Below are 14,798 nucleotides of genomic sequence, written 5' to 3'. Positions count from 1 at the left end.
GTTATATAAAAAGTCTGTTTTTCATTTAATAATAATAAGCAAATATTTATAGAGCGCTTTATGCAAAGGCCTCAAAGCGCTTAAACAAGTACACAAATATGCAAGTCAAATCACTGTAAATTTTTGGAATAAATGAGTTTTTAAGAGACGCTTAAAACAGTCAACCGATGGTGCATTGCAAATTGAAGATGGTAGATTGTTCCAGAGATGAGGTGCAGCAGAGATGAAGGCTCTTTCTCCATAAAACTTTGTGTTTGGGGTATGGCTGGTGGCAAGAAGACACTTTGTAGACGAGCGAAGTTGGCGTTGAGGATGATACTGAGGAATTAAATTTGTAATGTAACCAGGGGCAAGTGAGTGTTGTGATTTGTACGTTAAGAGGAGGAGCTTATAAATTGACCGTTGTTTTACTGGAAGCCAATGGAGTGATTGAAGCACTGGAGATATGTGATCATGACGCGATGAACATGATATTAACCGGGCAGCAGAATTCTGAACAGTTTGAAGTTTTTTTCAGTGTAGAGTCAGGAAGGCCAAATGAAAGGGAGTTACAGTAGTCAAGCCTGGGCATTATCAAGGAGCATACAAGTTTTGTAGTCATATCGTTGGTTAAAAACTTCCGTATCCGGCTGATCTTCCGTGCGGCGTTGTATGATGATTTACAAACAGCATTGACCTGTTGTTTCATGCTTAGATGGGGATCCAGTACAACTCCTAGACTTTTGACGTGCGTGGACGGAGTGATGGTGGTCTGATCAATTTTGACTGAAATAGATTTGATTGTTGTGGGTTTAAATTGCGAGGTAGCATGGAGGATTTCAGTCTTTGAGTCATTGATAAAAAGATTGTTTGATATAGCCCATGATTCTACATCTGCAATACAGTTTTGGATTTTTTGAATAGCATCGGAACAATGATCAGGATGGAAAGATGTAAATAACTGAATGTCATCAGCATAAATAACAGTTTGCATATTAGCTGAAATGATTAAATCATGCAATGGAGCTACATACAAGGTGTAAAGTAACGGCCCCAGAACTGAGCCTTGTGGGACTCCAGTTGCAAGCGTAACTTCCTTTGACAGATTTTGATACATTCTAAAAGGGTTTAACAGTAGAAAATATATTTTCGAGTGTAAACGTTTTTTATTTTCTTAAATATTGATGGTTTTACGACTGCTATAATAACACGACATTGAAACCTATTGAACATATCCTACTCGCCCGTTCACACAAACTGAAGAAAAATATAGTCAAATGTTTCTTCAAAAAAGAGAGACCATGGAACGATGTATGTGGACTTGTTGTTATCAATTCAAGCCTCAATATACAGTGGAGGAACTGAGACAACGAGACCTAGAGCTTGCTGAACAGACCGCATCTCTATCGACAATAGCTGTTACTCTGATGCTCGTAATGCCAACACTAGTAACAGTTCTGCGACGGAGAGGCACACCTGGTGGTTTTGCGCCTCATGTAAAGTTCTCTTTTCTCTGGAAACATTTTCCCGTCAGGAATAACACAATATCATTTTCCCTTTCCTGCTCCTTCCGCCCCTGTCCTGTTTATACAACCAAATGATTGGCACTCCGGCATTTTGCACCAACTTCCAATCTCCAAGAGCAAGTGTACAATTCATACGCAGAGAGAAGGAAATTTTCAACTTACTTTGCGGCTCTCTGACTTCATTTTTGAAGCGCCCTTGTTATTGAATTAAATAATGGCCGCCAAAAAAATATTGTGAAGATTTTTTTTTAATTCATGGAAATTCGGGGAATGGTAATTTTGAATAGTTAGTTATTTCACAGAGGGTGTAAGAATATTAGTCTACTATATTTAAGGTCACTGCAAAATCCCAGGGTTTATTTCTCCTTTAAAAAAGTTATGTGGCCTACGTATATTAACCATATTTTTTGTCGTGTTCTCACTACGGTGTGTGAATACACACGATTTATGGTAGACTATAATTATACTGTCCTTGGAAGAATTCCTCTTAATTTGTATAACAATATAATTATATCAAACAAGAGATCCCAATGATTATAATAATATTATAGGATTGCTTCCATTTAAGATGGAAAGTCGTTTATAAGCTAATATAGAGAGGCTGTTTTTTTTCTGCAGCTTAATAGTCTAATCATTGTTAATTCCTTTTGCAGTACGAACAGATAGCAAAATATAATTTAATTGTTTACCGCTAAGAATAACACCAAACTACACCAATAAATGACAATTTTCTAGCATGTGGATACACATTATTGGGGGCGTTACCAAGAACAACGAACAGAGAGTCCACTCAAAGAAAACGAGTGAGATGTTTGAGCAATAGAGAAAAAAAATATGTCCTCGCCCTAACGAACAATAGAGGGCGTACTGCTACAACGATTGATATCATTAACATCAAAGAATTAATAGCAGCAGCTCACGTGTGGAATAATAGGGATCACCGGAAACAGCTTCTTTTGAGATTTTACAGTCTGACAGGGATTACAAATTGCAAATGTAAGTGTCTCAAAACGTTTGAAATTATAAAAAACAGTATCATTAGGATCAATCCCCTTTTCAAAGAGCATGGGATAAGAGTGAAATAAACTTGTGTCTATGATACAGACGAGGCTTCTCAACCCAAATATTACAAGGATATAGTAAACTGATATTGAATGCCATCAACAGTCAATTTGTTACGAATTGTGACTTTATGTTTTTATTCATACAGATAATTAACCAGATATTACTTTTAATTCGACAAGAATTTAAACTTCCATTAGCATATACAAGTATGGTAACGTTTACTGACTACAGAAAAAGAAAAGCAAGTGATCTCTATTGATAACAAATATTGCAATTATAGTTGGATCATAACAATAACATAATTCATCCCATATAGTTATTACTTTTCACTATTTATAATGTTCATGAAATGTGAATGTCCATCGTTTGTTTGTGATGAAGACCCTTCTCCTTTAATATAAAGTTATTAGAGGACGTGCCAGCATTCGCAGCATACAACATTTCATTAAACCTGGTAGAATATTTGTTCAAAATACTTTTTGTTCATTTTTCTAGTAAATTTCCTAATACTTTTCAGTAAATTATACATTTGTAACAATCGCCGTTAAGTACTGCTCACATGGCTGTTCTTTATTTCTTCATAAAGAATTTATTTTCAATGGTTAAGATTTTTAGCAGTTATTGCTTTTTGTGAAATCTCTGACTTCATGCAAGACGAAAAGGAAACTAAGCTTGACCTAAGACATTGAATACTTGTATCTGCAAACCACAGGCTTTGTTAATCTAGCATGAAACACCTTTGACATGCCCCTTATGTGATTCCAAACTCTGCACGTTCGTTGTCTGTTACAACATTGGAAGTAGATTTATTTCCATTTATGTCAGATTTCAAATTTGTTGTTGTTTCTGCTACCAGTGCCTTATCCCTTTGCTGTGTATTTCGACATTAGGAAGCTTTGGCAACGATTGTAATGACGATTAAAACAACTATCGATGTGAATATAAGAATGTTCCAAAAATCAGCCGCTGAAATAGAAATGAGAGGAATGTTAATGGTTAGTTTAAATACATATTGAAATCATATGCGAAGTGTTTTTCTAGCGTTTGAGGCTATAAGTCTTATTCCTGGAAGAAATACATATACTAAATATTATCCTGCTTGAGGTTTCAAATTTAAAAAAAAAAAACGTCCACATTACAGCTAATGTCAGCTATATATAATTATAAGTCTTTGGCAAAGACACATACACACTTAACAACAAAAAAACAATTTTTTTTTTATAGAAAGCTAGTTATCACAGAGTTATATTTACACAAATTAACAAACCAGTCATTGAAGCTAGCTATCAAAGAGTTATATTTACACGGATTAACATACCGTTAATTGCTTGGAAATAGAAAGCAAGTCGTGGTAATGGCAGGCAGGGATTGTATCAGAACACATCTTACATGGTGTGTTCAATATGTTTGTTTACCAAATAAAGTCAATATGCATATGATTACTATACGTTACGTTCCTTACAAGATTCAGCTGCATCTGTGTTGTCAGTTAATGGAATCTGTTTCGTAAATCCTTTCTCCTTGTTATCTAATTAATCAAAATTGAAAAAAAATGGAAATGGCATTTGATAAATTGTTAATATTTTGTATTATCCTATTTAAGTAACAATAACTCATAGCCATTTCAATTGAACTAAATAATTATCAGTAACCTTGAGGTGATACCTTATCAGATAGCTAAATACGTATGAAATGTTTACAAGGGATAACGATTCATTAGATTGAAGTATTTGACAATGACTTGAAGTTATTTGATTCACCTAAGGAAAGTTAACATAATTCAAGTAAACAAAGTGACTTTTATTACTTACAAAATGGGGTTTTCGCCTTTACTGACCTTAACGTACATTAATGTATTGTCTATCCTTAGCCTATCCACCAAGGCTAAGTATTACAATTAAATTGACAAATATAAAGTTAATAGGAGCCTACCTGTTTTATTTGGAAGATGTAAAGTTACAAATGTCTTGAATTGTCCAAGAGTTTCGTAGGTAATAATGCATGCCACTTTAATATCGGATGACTGCCAATCTTTGTCAGGAGTTACCGAGTAGTAAGATGTCACGTATATGTTGAATAATGAACCTACGCTTCTCACTATTAACTGTGGCTGGCGAAATGTTATCACAGACAAAGTGTGGTCAACTTTGATCCATTTCGGATAAACAATTGGACGGACGCCTTCGATATAACACGTGAGATATCCGTCCGTGGTAGCACTGAACTTGCAGTTGGATGTGTTTGAGCAGCCAATTATACCCGGTGCAGGATTAGGTGGAGTGCCTGAAAGGATAACAGGAAGGGGGATTGACCGATTGCTGCTAATAATTTTTGTATGTATGTATGTATATGTATGTATTTTAGATCCTCATGCACGCAGGATCTCGCTAAGATGCCATCATTGGCTTATCAAAGCCGCAGGCTGACCGACGTCAGTCTCTAAGATTCATATTTAACGTCCATGATTATAAATTTTAAATTGTCAACAACTCTGTAACTGGACGACATACATTAATCATGGAGCATGCCGTATATCTAGCTTACTTTAAACTTAAGTAAACGTTTTTTCTAAACATGTTATGGATATTGGAGTAGTCACACGCCAAAGTTCTATGACGTGTTTATCTAGAGGTGAGATTATGACAAAAGTTAGCTGTGGCGAAGGTTAGGTCATTGTCTAGAACTTAATATCAGGAACTGTTTTAACCCTTTTACCACTCACAAAGTAATTTGGGTAAGCAGGTACTCACATTGTACTAGTGACAATGAAGACAAGTGTACAGAGTTATGTGACTGCTAGCTATCGAGAAGAGGGATTCAAGCACTTGAGATCAACCAACAGTCACGACCATTAAAGAAGAGACGAGAAAGGAGAACTGTTGGTTTGAGCTATAATTAAGACATACATGACATAAACACATATCACATTTTTTTCAATTACTTGCAATAGAGTGAAGTCACTGAGAGCAGGGCGTAGTTCCTGGAAGGTTGGCGAAAGTTGTTCTGTAGAGTTGGCTAGTTAGGTTTTCAGAAGACTTTGGTTTTGAAATTGACGAAAATATATATTGTAGAAAAGTTTCTCGTGAAAAGATATGTAAGAAGATTCGAAGTAAAAGTTATTTACAACATAAGTCCACATTGAATACAATGAACTAGAATCTCCTCAAGGTAAATGGATCGACGGAAAGTAAGTTCAACAAGCGAAAGAGAGATTATTCGGCATAGATTTTTTCATTGCGTATGTATGATACAGTAAAAACTACGTGGACGCATGGACGGGCAGAACGGCAATGTAAATTTCGGCAAAGTAGAACGACGTTGACAGATAATGAATAGATGGGCATCATGTGTAGTAAAAAGAAGATCCCCTTTTTGATGGGCGGAGTGAATAGAACTAACTCAATCCAATAAAAGCTACTGCCAAAGAGGAGCAAGCATGTATAGCATAGCGATTTCGTACAGTTAATTTGTATTAACACATTCCCGACGTATACACAATCAGATAAACTTAACTACGCACGACAGATGTACATTCAATGAATAGTATGCACAGACCTCATAACACAAGTATAAATCACAAAGTAAGTGGGGTGAGAAGGAAACTCCACTGTACAGGTACCAACAAAGTAAAGCACAAAGTAACTTGGGTAAGATGATACCTCCATTATACAAGTAACAATGGCGACAAGTAAAGAACAAAGTAACTTGGGTAAGATGATACCTCCATTTTACAAGTAACAAAAAAGAAGACACGTAAAGCACAAAGTAACTTGTGTAAGAAAGAACCACAATTTTACAAGTAACAAACGAAGACAATTAAATCACAAAACAACTTGTTTAAGAAGTTACCTACATTGTACTAGTAGCAACAGATGAACATTCAATGAATAGTCACAGACCTCATAACACAAGTAAAGCACAAAGTAACTTGGGTAAGAAGGTACCTCCATTGTATAACTAAAACGCAAAGTGATTTTGTAGTTTAATTTAATTAATGAAATTGAAACAAGGAAATATTGAATATCAATTCCCTCTGAAGGCAATTATGGTAACAGTGTCTGTTCCATTACTGATCTTTCCTAGCTTGAAATATACTCACTAACACACTTGACACGGTGAGGTTTGTATTCGTCTCTAGTACCAGTGTTGAAGATACAAACATATTCACCTTCTTGTGGATATGTTAAGCTCTTGATGAGTAAAGATCCGTCCTCACCAAGCTTGTAGCCAGGTTTTACTTCACCCGATTTACTTCCGTAATGATATCCAATCGTTTCATAGTTTGTAACATTTACCTTTCTTTTCCACAGGAAGTATAAAGGATTGTCATTGGTGCAAAGTAATTTGACGTCATCATATTCTCTATAATACGTCGGTAGTAACGCACTAGTGATGAAGTCTTTGTCCTCATCTTCGACCATTACAACAATTTGTCTTACTGGTTTAGATGGAATATTTATTGTAGATGTACAAATGTAAACAACCACGCGGTCTTTCAGATTAAAAGTCACATTGGTTGAGATGTAGGTCTCGTAGAGGCTTCCGTCAAAGGACGCATACCTTGTAGCCTCTGCTAATTGTGTACCAACTGATGTAATTCTTGTCCAGGTCAATAAAGTATGAGGTCCTGTTTTCGATTCCCGACATACCAGAGGTGTTGACATTTCCTTGACTAAACAGAAGCTGTCTTCTCCACAAACATTTGTTGATAGGACCGTCGTTTGGGTGTTTGCTGTGAATAAGAGAATTGTAGGAGAGTGAAATATATTAAACAATGTGTAAACAGAGTTCTTATGAGCGCACAAATATCGCTTCTACACCTTGGCCTTGGAAATGATGCTAAGCTTGCAGCATAAGCAGTTTAAGCTAGGCCCAACCCAACCTAGCCTCACCTAACTGAACTCTGCCCAACCCAGACGAGCCTGACCCAAATTAGCACAGAGTAGCCAAACTCAGCTTTTTCGAGTTAACTCTTATCAATCCAATTCATAACAGATCATACTCACTAACCATAAATAACGACTTTTTGATCTACTGTAAACGTAGATGTATCGGATACAATAACTATAACACGGTATGTTCTTTCATCGTTAAATGTGGTATTCCTGATCAGCAGTCCATCGTTATTAAGAATGTCGTATTTCCCATCAGAGTATCCTGACCCAGCCTTCTGACCTTCTTCAAGACTTATGATTGGTCGAGCATTGCGTGACGTTGAATCGTACCAAAAAATCCTCTGAGACTGTGGGAAATAACAGTTTATGTGTCCATCAGATCCGTGCTCGACGTAAAATTTAGAAGGACAATCTGTGGGTTAGTGTGAGCAGAGGAATGAATTAACGATTAGCCCTGTGGATCAATAAAAGGCTTTAGTTATACTCATATATGAATACGATCACGAATATCTATATCTATATGAATATGAATATGATTATTAAGTCACTACAATGGAAGGATATTACAAAACCAGTAAAGACAAACTTTAGAATTAATATATGTCATATACCAATTAAATATATAACATTGAGACGAAGATAATGTTGTTAATTATTCTGAATTTGTTTGATGTCGAATTATTCATGAATGCATTGATTTTAATTCATTCTAATGTTTAACTGAACACTTATACTTACTGAAAAAAAAAATACTAACTGAATTCGAATTATTGCAATTCATAGGATCGTATTATTGCCGTAACTCTTGCACATTCGCAAACGATGTTAACTTTTTTTCTGATAAGAAGAAGAAAACAGTATTCTTTTATTTTCCTCAAATATAAATGTCAAGTAAATTTACCTATAATTATGAATTCATTTTGAAAATCATGTCCATCTGTATCAATATATGTCAACGTATACGAAGATATATGACCTCTTGTCATATTTTTGATAACCATGGCACCATCTTCCCAAATAAATAAGCTGCCATCCAGGTCCAGGTGTCCAGGTCCTAGTGTGCTGTTAGGATGACCTTTATTAGAACAAGAACACAGAAAACGGTTGTCTCTCTCCGAATAACAACTTACTTTATTATCTTTGGGAGACTTGAAATTATGTACATCGGAAGAGAATGGCAAATTTGCACAATAGAAGATTGCAGTGAAATATTAAATAATATAATCCGTCTTCTTTTATGCATAGTAATCCAAAATTAAGGAAAAGAATATCAATTTTTATTTTCAAATATTGCACTGTGTCTTTTTGCAATTACAGGGAGCTACTCAAAAACGGAATAACACGTGTGCAAGAAAGGGCAAATCCATCATCTCAACACTCAGTCCAATGTTAGTATTACAGGCTGTTTACCTTTTTGACGTCCTTTCAATAACACAACATCAAAAAGTTTAAAAAGAGTGTTCATTCTCAGCTGCTTCAGAACTTAACTCTTAATTTAAGACAAAGTATATGTTTAACAAAAGCCGAACATTGCTCTGAAAGTAATCTTGTCAAGGCGGCTTCCTTGATATATGAGTATTGCACATTTACCTCGGTTAGACCTAATAGACAAATTCTCAGCGACTGGGTTACCGCGATAGTAGCTAACTTCGGTCCATTCTTCTGGTAGTCTACAGTTAATCACCCATCTGCTGCCAATAGATGCATTCTGAACACTTTTGCAGTCAGTAAGAACTCCTGTAATTCCTAATTATTGTAAAACAATCAAATGGTTTGATGTATTTTGATTATTCAATATATAAACAGTTATATTATTATCTGTAATGAACTGTTTGTTATATCTTACGCATCCACCAGTTTTACTTATTTAAGTAAGTAAGTATTTTAAAGAAGTACCAAGCAGATTTGTAGAACTACTATTCACAAATGTATACCAACCTCGAATAATGTATCAAAGAAACTCGTATGTGGATGCAAAAAAAGTTTCTCGAATTTGGATGACAATATGCTGAATTTATACTTGTTTTGGATCTCACCAGAAACTCTCGAAGATCATTGTTCCTCTTATTATGATCGGTGATTCCCAGATTTCCCGTCCAACAAGCAAAAATTTGCCATTCGGTCATTATTCTTGGACATTCGGAATATCGGTAATATTTGCAAATATTTGAACCGTGAATCCACTGAGAAAATCATCCACGCCTTTTTATTTTCACGCATCGATAATGGGAACGCGCTCCTCTATATGTTCTACAACACAAAATCAAATCGTTCAATTTCAACGCCCTCAAAATACTGCTGCACGCATTGTTACATTATCTAAAACGTCTTGTCACATGAAACCTATTCTTGAAGAGCAACATTGGCTTCCGGTCTCTCACCGAATTATTTACAAGCTCCTGTTAACTACCTACAAATTGCTGAATGGATTTGCTTCTCTTGTATCTCTGGCATGCTCCAGACACGACGTCTTAGCTACAGTAACATGCATTTACTCCAATAAAATTAACCTAAACATACATCGGGTGACGGATTGTTCGAAGTAGCTGCTCCTCGCCTCTGAAATGGATTACCACTAGAACTCAAGTGTTGTACTTCCCTCACTTCCTTAAAAAAGTCAAGCATTCATCAATGTTAACCAATAATTCTTTTGTTCATTTTTGTTTTTGCTTTACTACCTCTTCCTCTCCCGCACATTGAACACCCTCCTGGCATATCCGGGTGGATATGGGCGCACTTTTATCATTATTATTATTATTAACGTGGGGTCGTGAAAAATATTTTAAGGAAAATTACATATATTTTAAGGACAATACATATATCGAAATGAGACGTTTAAATCAAAAGAAAACAAAATATTTAAGAGTATGCATAAGTTTATATATAAATCTAGTACCGGAAAATAGCGAAAGCATTTTGAGATGTATCAACAAAAAAAGAGAAAGATATGTGATGAATTATGACATTTTGGACAGATCTTTGAGAAGAACAGATGCATTGGTAGTTGGTGAAAATATTTTTATTTTTTATTTTTATTAGGATATAAAACAGTTATCGGTCTTCTCGCACCACTGTGCAACAGTTAAATCATGATCATTGATAATGTCTCACACACCTACGCAACAAAGTATGCATAATTCAAACGATAACGTCATTACTACGTGTCCTCTGGACGTATGCAATATAAGGTGCAGCGACAAACCGGTGGCTGCCACTGTATTTAAAGTAACCTCGCAGGTTTGCAATAATATACCCAGATTAAGGGCCTTGCACAAGGAGCACCACTCTCCAGAAAAGGTACAAAATGTTCTTCAATTAAAGTCAACTCTAAGATAACTTAACTAATTATCAACCTTCAGATGACTTAACTAATTATGTAATTAATAAACTAATAACCCTTCCTGAAATCCTCTAAATAATATATAAATGAAAATGGCTGAAAGTTAGATTTATATTAGCATGATTGTTAGAAAGCACTCTACAACCATGAAAGAACCATGATGACTTGTTCTACAACCATGAAAGAACCACGGTGACTCACTCTACAACCATTATAAGAACCATGGTGAATTGCTCTACAACAATGAAAGAACAATAGTGACTTGCTTTACAATCCTGAAATAACCGTTGTAATTTGCTCTGCAACCATGAAAGAACCATTGACTCACTCTACTACCATTATAAGAACCATGGTGAATTGCTCTACAACCATGAAAATACCACATTGACATGCTCTAAAACCATGAACCACAGTGACATGTTCTACAACCATGAACCACAATGACATGCTCTACAACCATGAAAGACCCTTTTTGAAATGCTCTAAAACCATAAAAGAACCACGGTGACTTGCTTTACAACAAGAAAAGAACCATGGTGACATGCTTTAAACCATAAATGAGCCATGGAACCCACAAGAAGATGGAAATTAAACATGTTTATTTCTGTAAACAGGAGAAGATCATGTAAAGTTTACTTTTTTACCGAATATTATGTCGATGCCTATAATGAGTACGGCAATTTGCTTATGTTTCGATGATGATACATGCATTCTAATAAGATACCAGACACATCCAACATCCAGAGAACCTGAAGGAAGAAAACATCGTGTTTGTGTTACGTTGAAGACATAGTTTGCCATATAAGAGAACTAAAATCATTCTTCTGATTCAGTGTATGCTTTAGAACTTCCAAGCGAAGGTCATATATGATGCTGACGTCACAAGCAATCTGATTGCCTGAAAACTCCGTAATTATAAACCTGTTTGGAAAACAAAAATTGCAGCCGGCCAACTGGAGGTATCTCCGCGCACTAAGTGAACGTAAAGTAAGGGTATAATGTATTTATGTTAAGTTGTTTGTTTTCACAAGGAGACACTGATTAGATTCATTTTTAATAGACTACCACTCTTATCTACTTTCTTGTGTTCGTTTCCTCAATTCATAGTATCTGGACTTCGTAAACATTCAATGCAATACTGGCATATATTCAAATGAATGTTGGCATATTTTCGATTAATTTCAGGAATATGTCTGCGTATTTTAACTTCCGTGAAAAAGGTAGGCAATCATCCGTCAACCATTCTTCAACAAGCAATAGCTGTTCTTGTGCCATAAAAAGACGGGAATGAAGCCTACATAGCGTCCTTTGCAAGTCTTCCATGCCCGAACCCCTGTATGTGCTTTGGAAAACGTGGCGTGCTGGAGATTTGGGGATCTAATACCTAGTATAGCGTATTCCAACCTATTGTAGACGTAATATATATATATATATATATATATATGAATTTCATTATATTGAAGAAGCTGTGCATGTGTGTACCAACTAATGCCTAGTTCAGTGTATATCAACACCGACGAGCTATGCATATGTGAACCATCCAGCTGTTTGTATATATACTGCAGAGAACACACATATATGTTTGCTGTTGGATACAGTTCTACGCCAACATGTGGACACTGTCGGTAATTTTGCCAGGGTTTGTTTTATGGACTTAAGCTCCGCATTTAACACTCTAAGCAATTCGAACTTACTTCGTACTTTAGATGCTCATGTAAACCAGAACATCATATCACTGCTGTTTCACTTTTTATTCAACAGAACTCAATATGTATACTGGGATGGGGTCAGCAGTGAAGATATTGTCACTAATACTGGTGCCCCACTATGGTGTTGTTTATCACCATTGCTGTTTGCCGTTTATAATGATTCCTTGTCCACACTTTATGAAAATGTTTACATTATAAAATATGCAGATGATACGGTTATTGTTGGTTTGTGTAATGATAAATATCCACCGAGCATCGTCAATTACAACACAGCTATTGCGGAGACTTTAGCGTGGTGTGAAACCAATTACCTTTTTATTAACAGCGTAAGACCAATGAATTTATTGTTGATTTCCGTTCAGTTCAGATGCATGATCCAGTTATAATTAATGATAGTGAGGTTGAGGTTGTGTCAGATTTTAAATATTTAGGACTCATATTTAATCATACTCTCACTTGGGACTCATATAGGCTCAACACTTAAGAAAGAAAAGCAGCGGCTATATTGTATTTATAGGTTGGGCGAATTTGGTCTAAAATATGAGAAACAGCTTTGGCTCTTCCGTTCCATGGTGATTTCACTCATGGTCTGTTATGCTTCTGTGTGGCTCTCTTCTTGTTTCAAGACTCAACTCAATTTGATAAACAGACATTTCAGAAAGTATTATTTTATAGATGATCAGTACATTGAAGAAATTGTACTTCATTATGTAAGAGGGATTTTGACTGATCCTGACCATCCTCTCCATAAGTATTACACCACTCCACGTAGGTTGTATACCCTACCTCGTATGCGTACTGAACGCTTTAGACATTCTTTTTAACCGAGGAGTATAAAGCTTTTGAACTGTCATATAACTAGATGATATTTTTATCATATTTTTGTACATATATTTTGCATATTTTGGCTTATTTTTAAGCTGCGGAATCCACTTTATTATATCTTCATTTTATGATTGATATCAATAAATTTTACTTACTTATATCACACTCATACCGTTCAGTGGTAATCTATATTTCATCTTCCAGTGAGATTGTTGGTACGATGTGGCTTTTTCGGAACTTGAATTAATCAATCCAAAGAAGTAAAGCTACACTTTCCTTAGTTATAATACAAAAAGCAGCAAAGACCGAAGCTCTTACCCTCTTAATTGTTTATCAATGTATCGTTTACTCCTAGTGTACAGAGGAATTAGCAGCTCGGGTTTCATAGGTTGCAGCTCTATCGGACACAGTTATTGCATAAGTTATTTAGACATTACACTACTTATTGTGAGATAATGATAAACATACCTTGTTTTGGCGTTGATACTTTCCAAACATTGAATCAAAATAAAAGATGAATTTTTCTCCTCAGATTACAACAATCTAGTCGTTCGAATAACGAGACAAACAAACTCGAGCTTACAGGAAAATATTTCCATTTGATTTAATAATACGAGATTAAGACATGTTCCTCTGCGTGCGTAACCTTTGTATCTGGCAAATTTATTCAACATATTCATCATATCTTACCATGGAACTTATACGTGTGAATTATACAGCTGTTAAAAGATAAAACCGTTTTTTTTTTCTTCAGTACGCTCCTGTCGACAGTAGCAACACGTATGCTTCAAACCATTGCTTTACGCCCTAAAAGTCGATGTAATGTTCACCTTTAGCATTCGCCATTTTGTTTGAATTCCGACTTTACGTGACGTAAGCGAGCCACATGTCGCATTCAAACAGAAAGAGTGTTGCCAATTCCAACAATAATGAAAATTGCACATGCCAAAAGAAAGAAATATATTGCGTTAGACAAAAGACTGTTTTTTTATTGATGGTGCATTCTCAGAGGTTTTAGCAGCAGAAAAATTTTCTTTTGAATGTGAACGTATGTTTTTTTCAATATCGAGGGTTTTATGACGGCTGTAATAATACGACATTGAACCAATCTAACATGTCTTACTAAAGAACTAAGGAAATATCTAGTCAAATGTTTCTTAAAAAGGAAACATGGATATATTTGGACTTGTTATGAATTGTAGTCTGAATATACAGCAGAGGAACTGAGACAACGACATGTAGAACATCCTTGGCCGCCACTGACGGTTACTCTGATGCTAGTACTGCCAACACCAGAATCAGTTCTGCGACGGAGGGGCAAGCCTGGTGCTTTTCTGCATTTTTGTGCGTTCTCTTTTCTCTGGAAACATTAGTAGTGTATAGACCCATTATAGGACGTATTGTCAAGTGGGACCCGATATAGGACGTCAAGTGGTACCCGATATAGGACGTCATGTGG

At 35.7% G+C, this 14,798-nt stretch overlaps 2 protein-coding genes across 3 annotated transcripts in view; both read right to left on the bottom strand.

Annotated features, from left to right (window-relative positions):
• The window catches only part of LOC139983105 (uncharacterized), a 54,771-nt gene that overhangs the window by 31,713 nt on the left and 8,260 nt on the right, over positions 1-14,798 (bottom strand). The gene's annotated exons all lie outside the window — the stretch shown is intronic.
• On the bottom strand, positions 12-14,175 carry LOC139983101 (uncharacterized). 2 transcript variants are annotated; one of them, XM_071996456.1, is made up of 9 exons: positions 13,808-14,174; positions 11,450-11,554; positions 9,056-9,211; positions 8,367-8,540; positions 7,581-7,877; positions 6,670-7,302; positions 4,503-4,853; positions 4,033-4,098; positions 12-3,536 (listed from the first exon to the last, which is right to left on the bottom strand). In XM_071996456.1, the coding sequence occupies exons 2-9, from the start codon at positions 11,514-11,516 to the stop codon at positions 3,457-3,459; spliced, it is 1,824 nt and encodes a 607-aa protein (XP_071852557.1). In that variant the 5' UTR covers positions 11,517-11,554; positions 13,808-14,174; the 3' UTR covers positions 12-3,456. The 2 variants fall into 2 exon arrangements, with proteins under 2 accessions (XP_071852557.1, XP_071852558.1); XM_071996457.1 differs by lacking the exon at positions 11,450-11,554 and having other exon boundaries at positions 13,808-14,175.

This window comes from Apostichopus japonicus, chromosome 16 (assembly GCF_037975245.1).
Source record: "Apostichopus japonicus isolate 1M-3 chromosome 16, ASM3797524v1, whole genome shotgun sequence".
Taxonomy (NCBI): Eukaryota; Metazoa; Echinodermata; class Holothuroidea; order Aspidochirotida; family Stichopodidae; genus Apostichopus; species Apostichopus japonicus.
The sequence above is the reverse complement of the archived record's forward strand: the minus strand, read 5'-3'. Positions and strand labels throughout refer to the sequence as shown.

Coding starts and splice junctions, on each gene's coding strand:
- LOC139983101 (XM_071996456.1), bottom strand. CDS start 11,516: ATGCATGTATCATCATCGAAACATAAGCAAATTGCCGTACTCATTATA. Junction 9,212..11,449: donor AGGCATCGACATAATATTCG/GTAAAAAAGTAA, acceptor TACAATAATTAG/GAATTACAGGAGTTCTTACT. Junction 4,099..4,502: donor ACATCTTCCAAATAAAACAG/GTAGGCTCCTAT, acceptor TTGATTAATTAG/ATAACAAGGAGAAAGGATTT.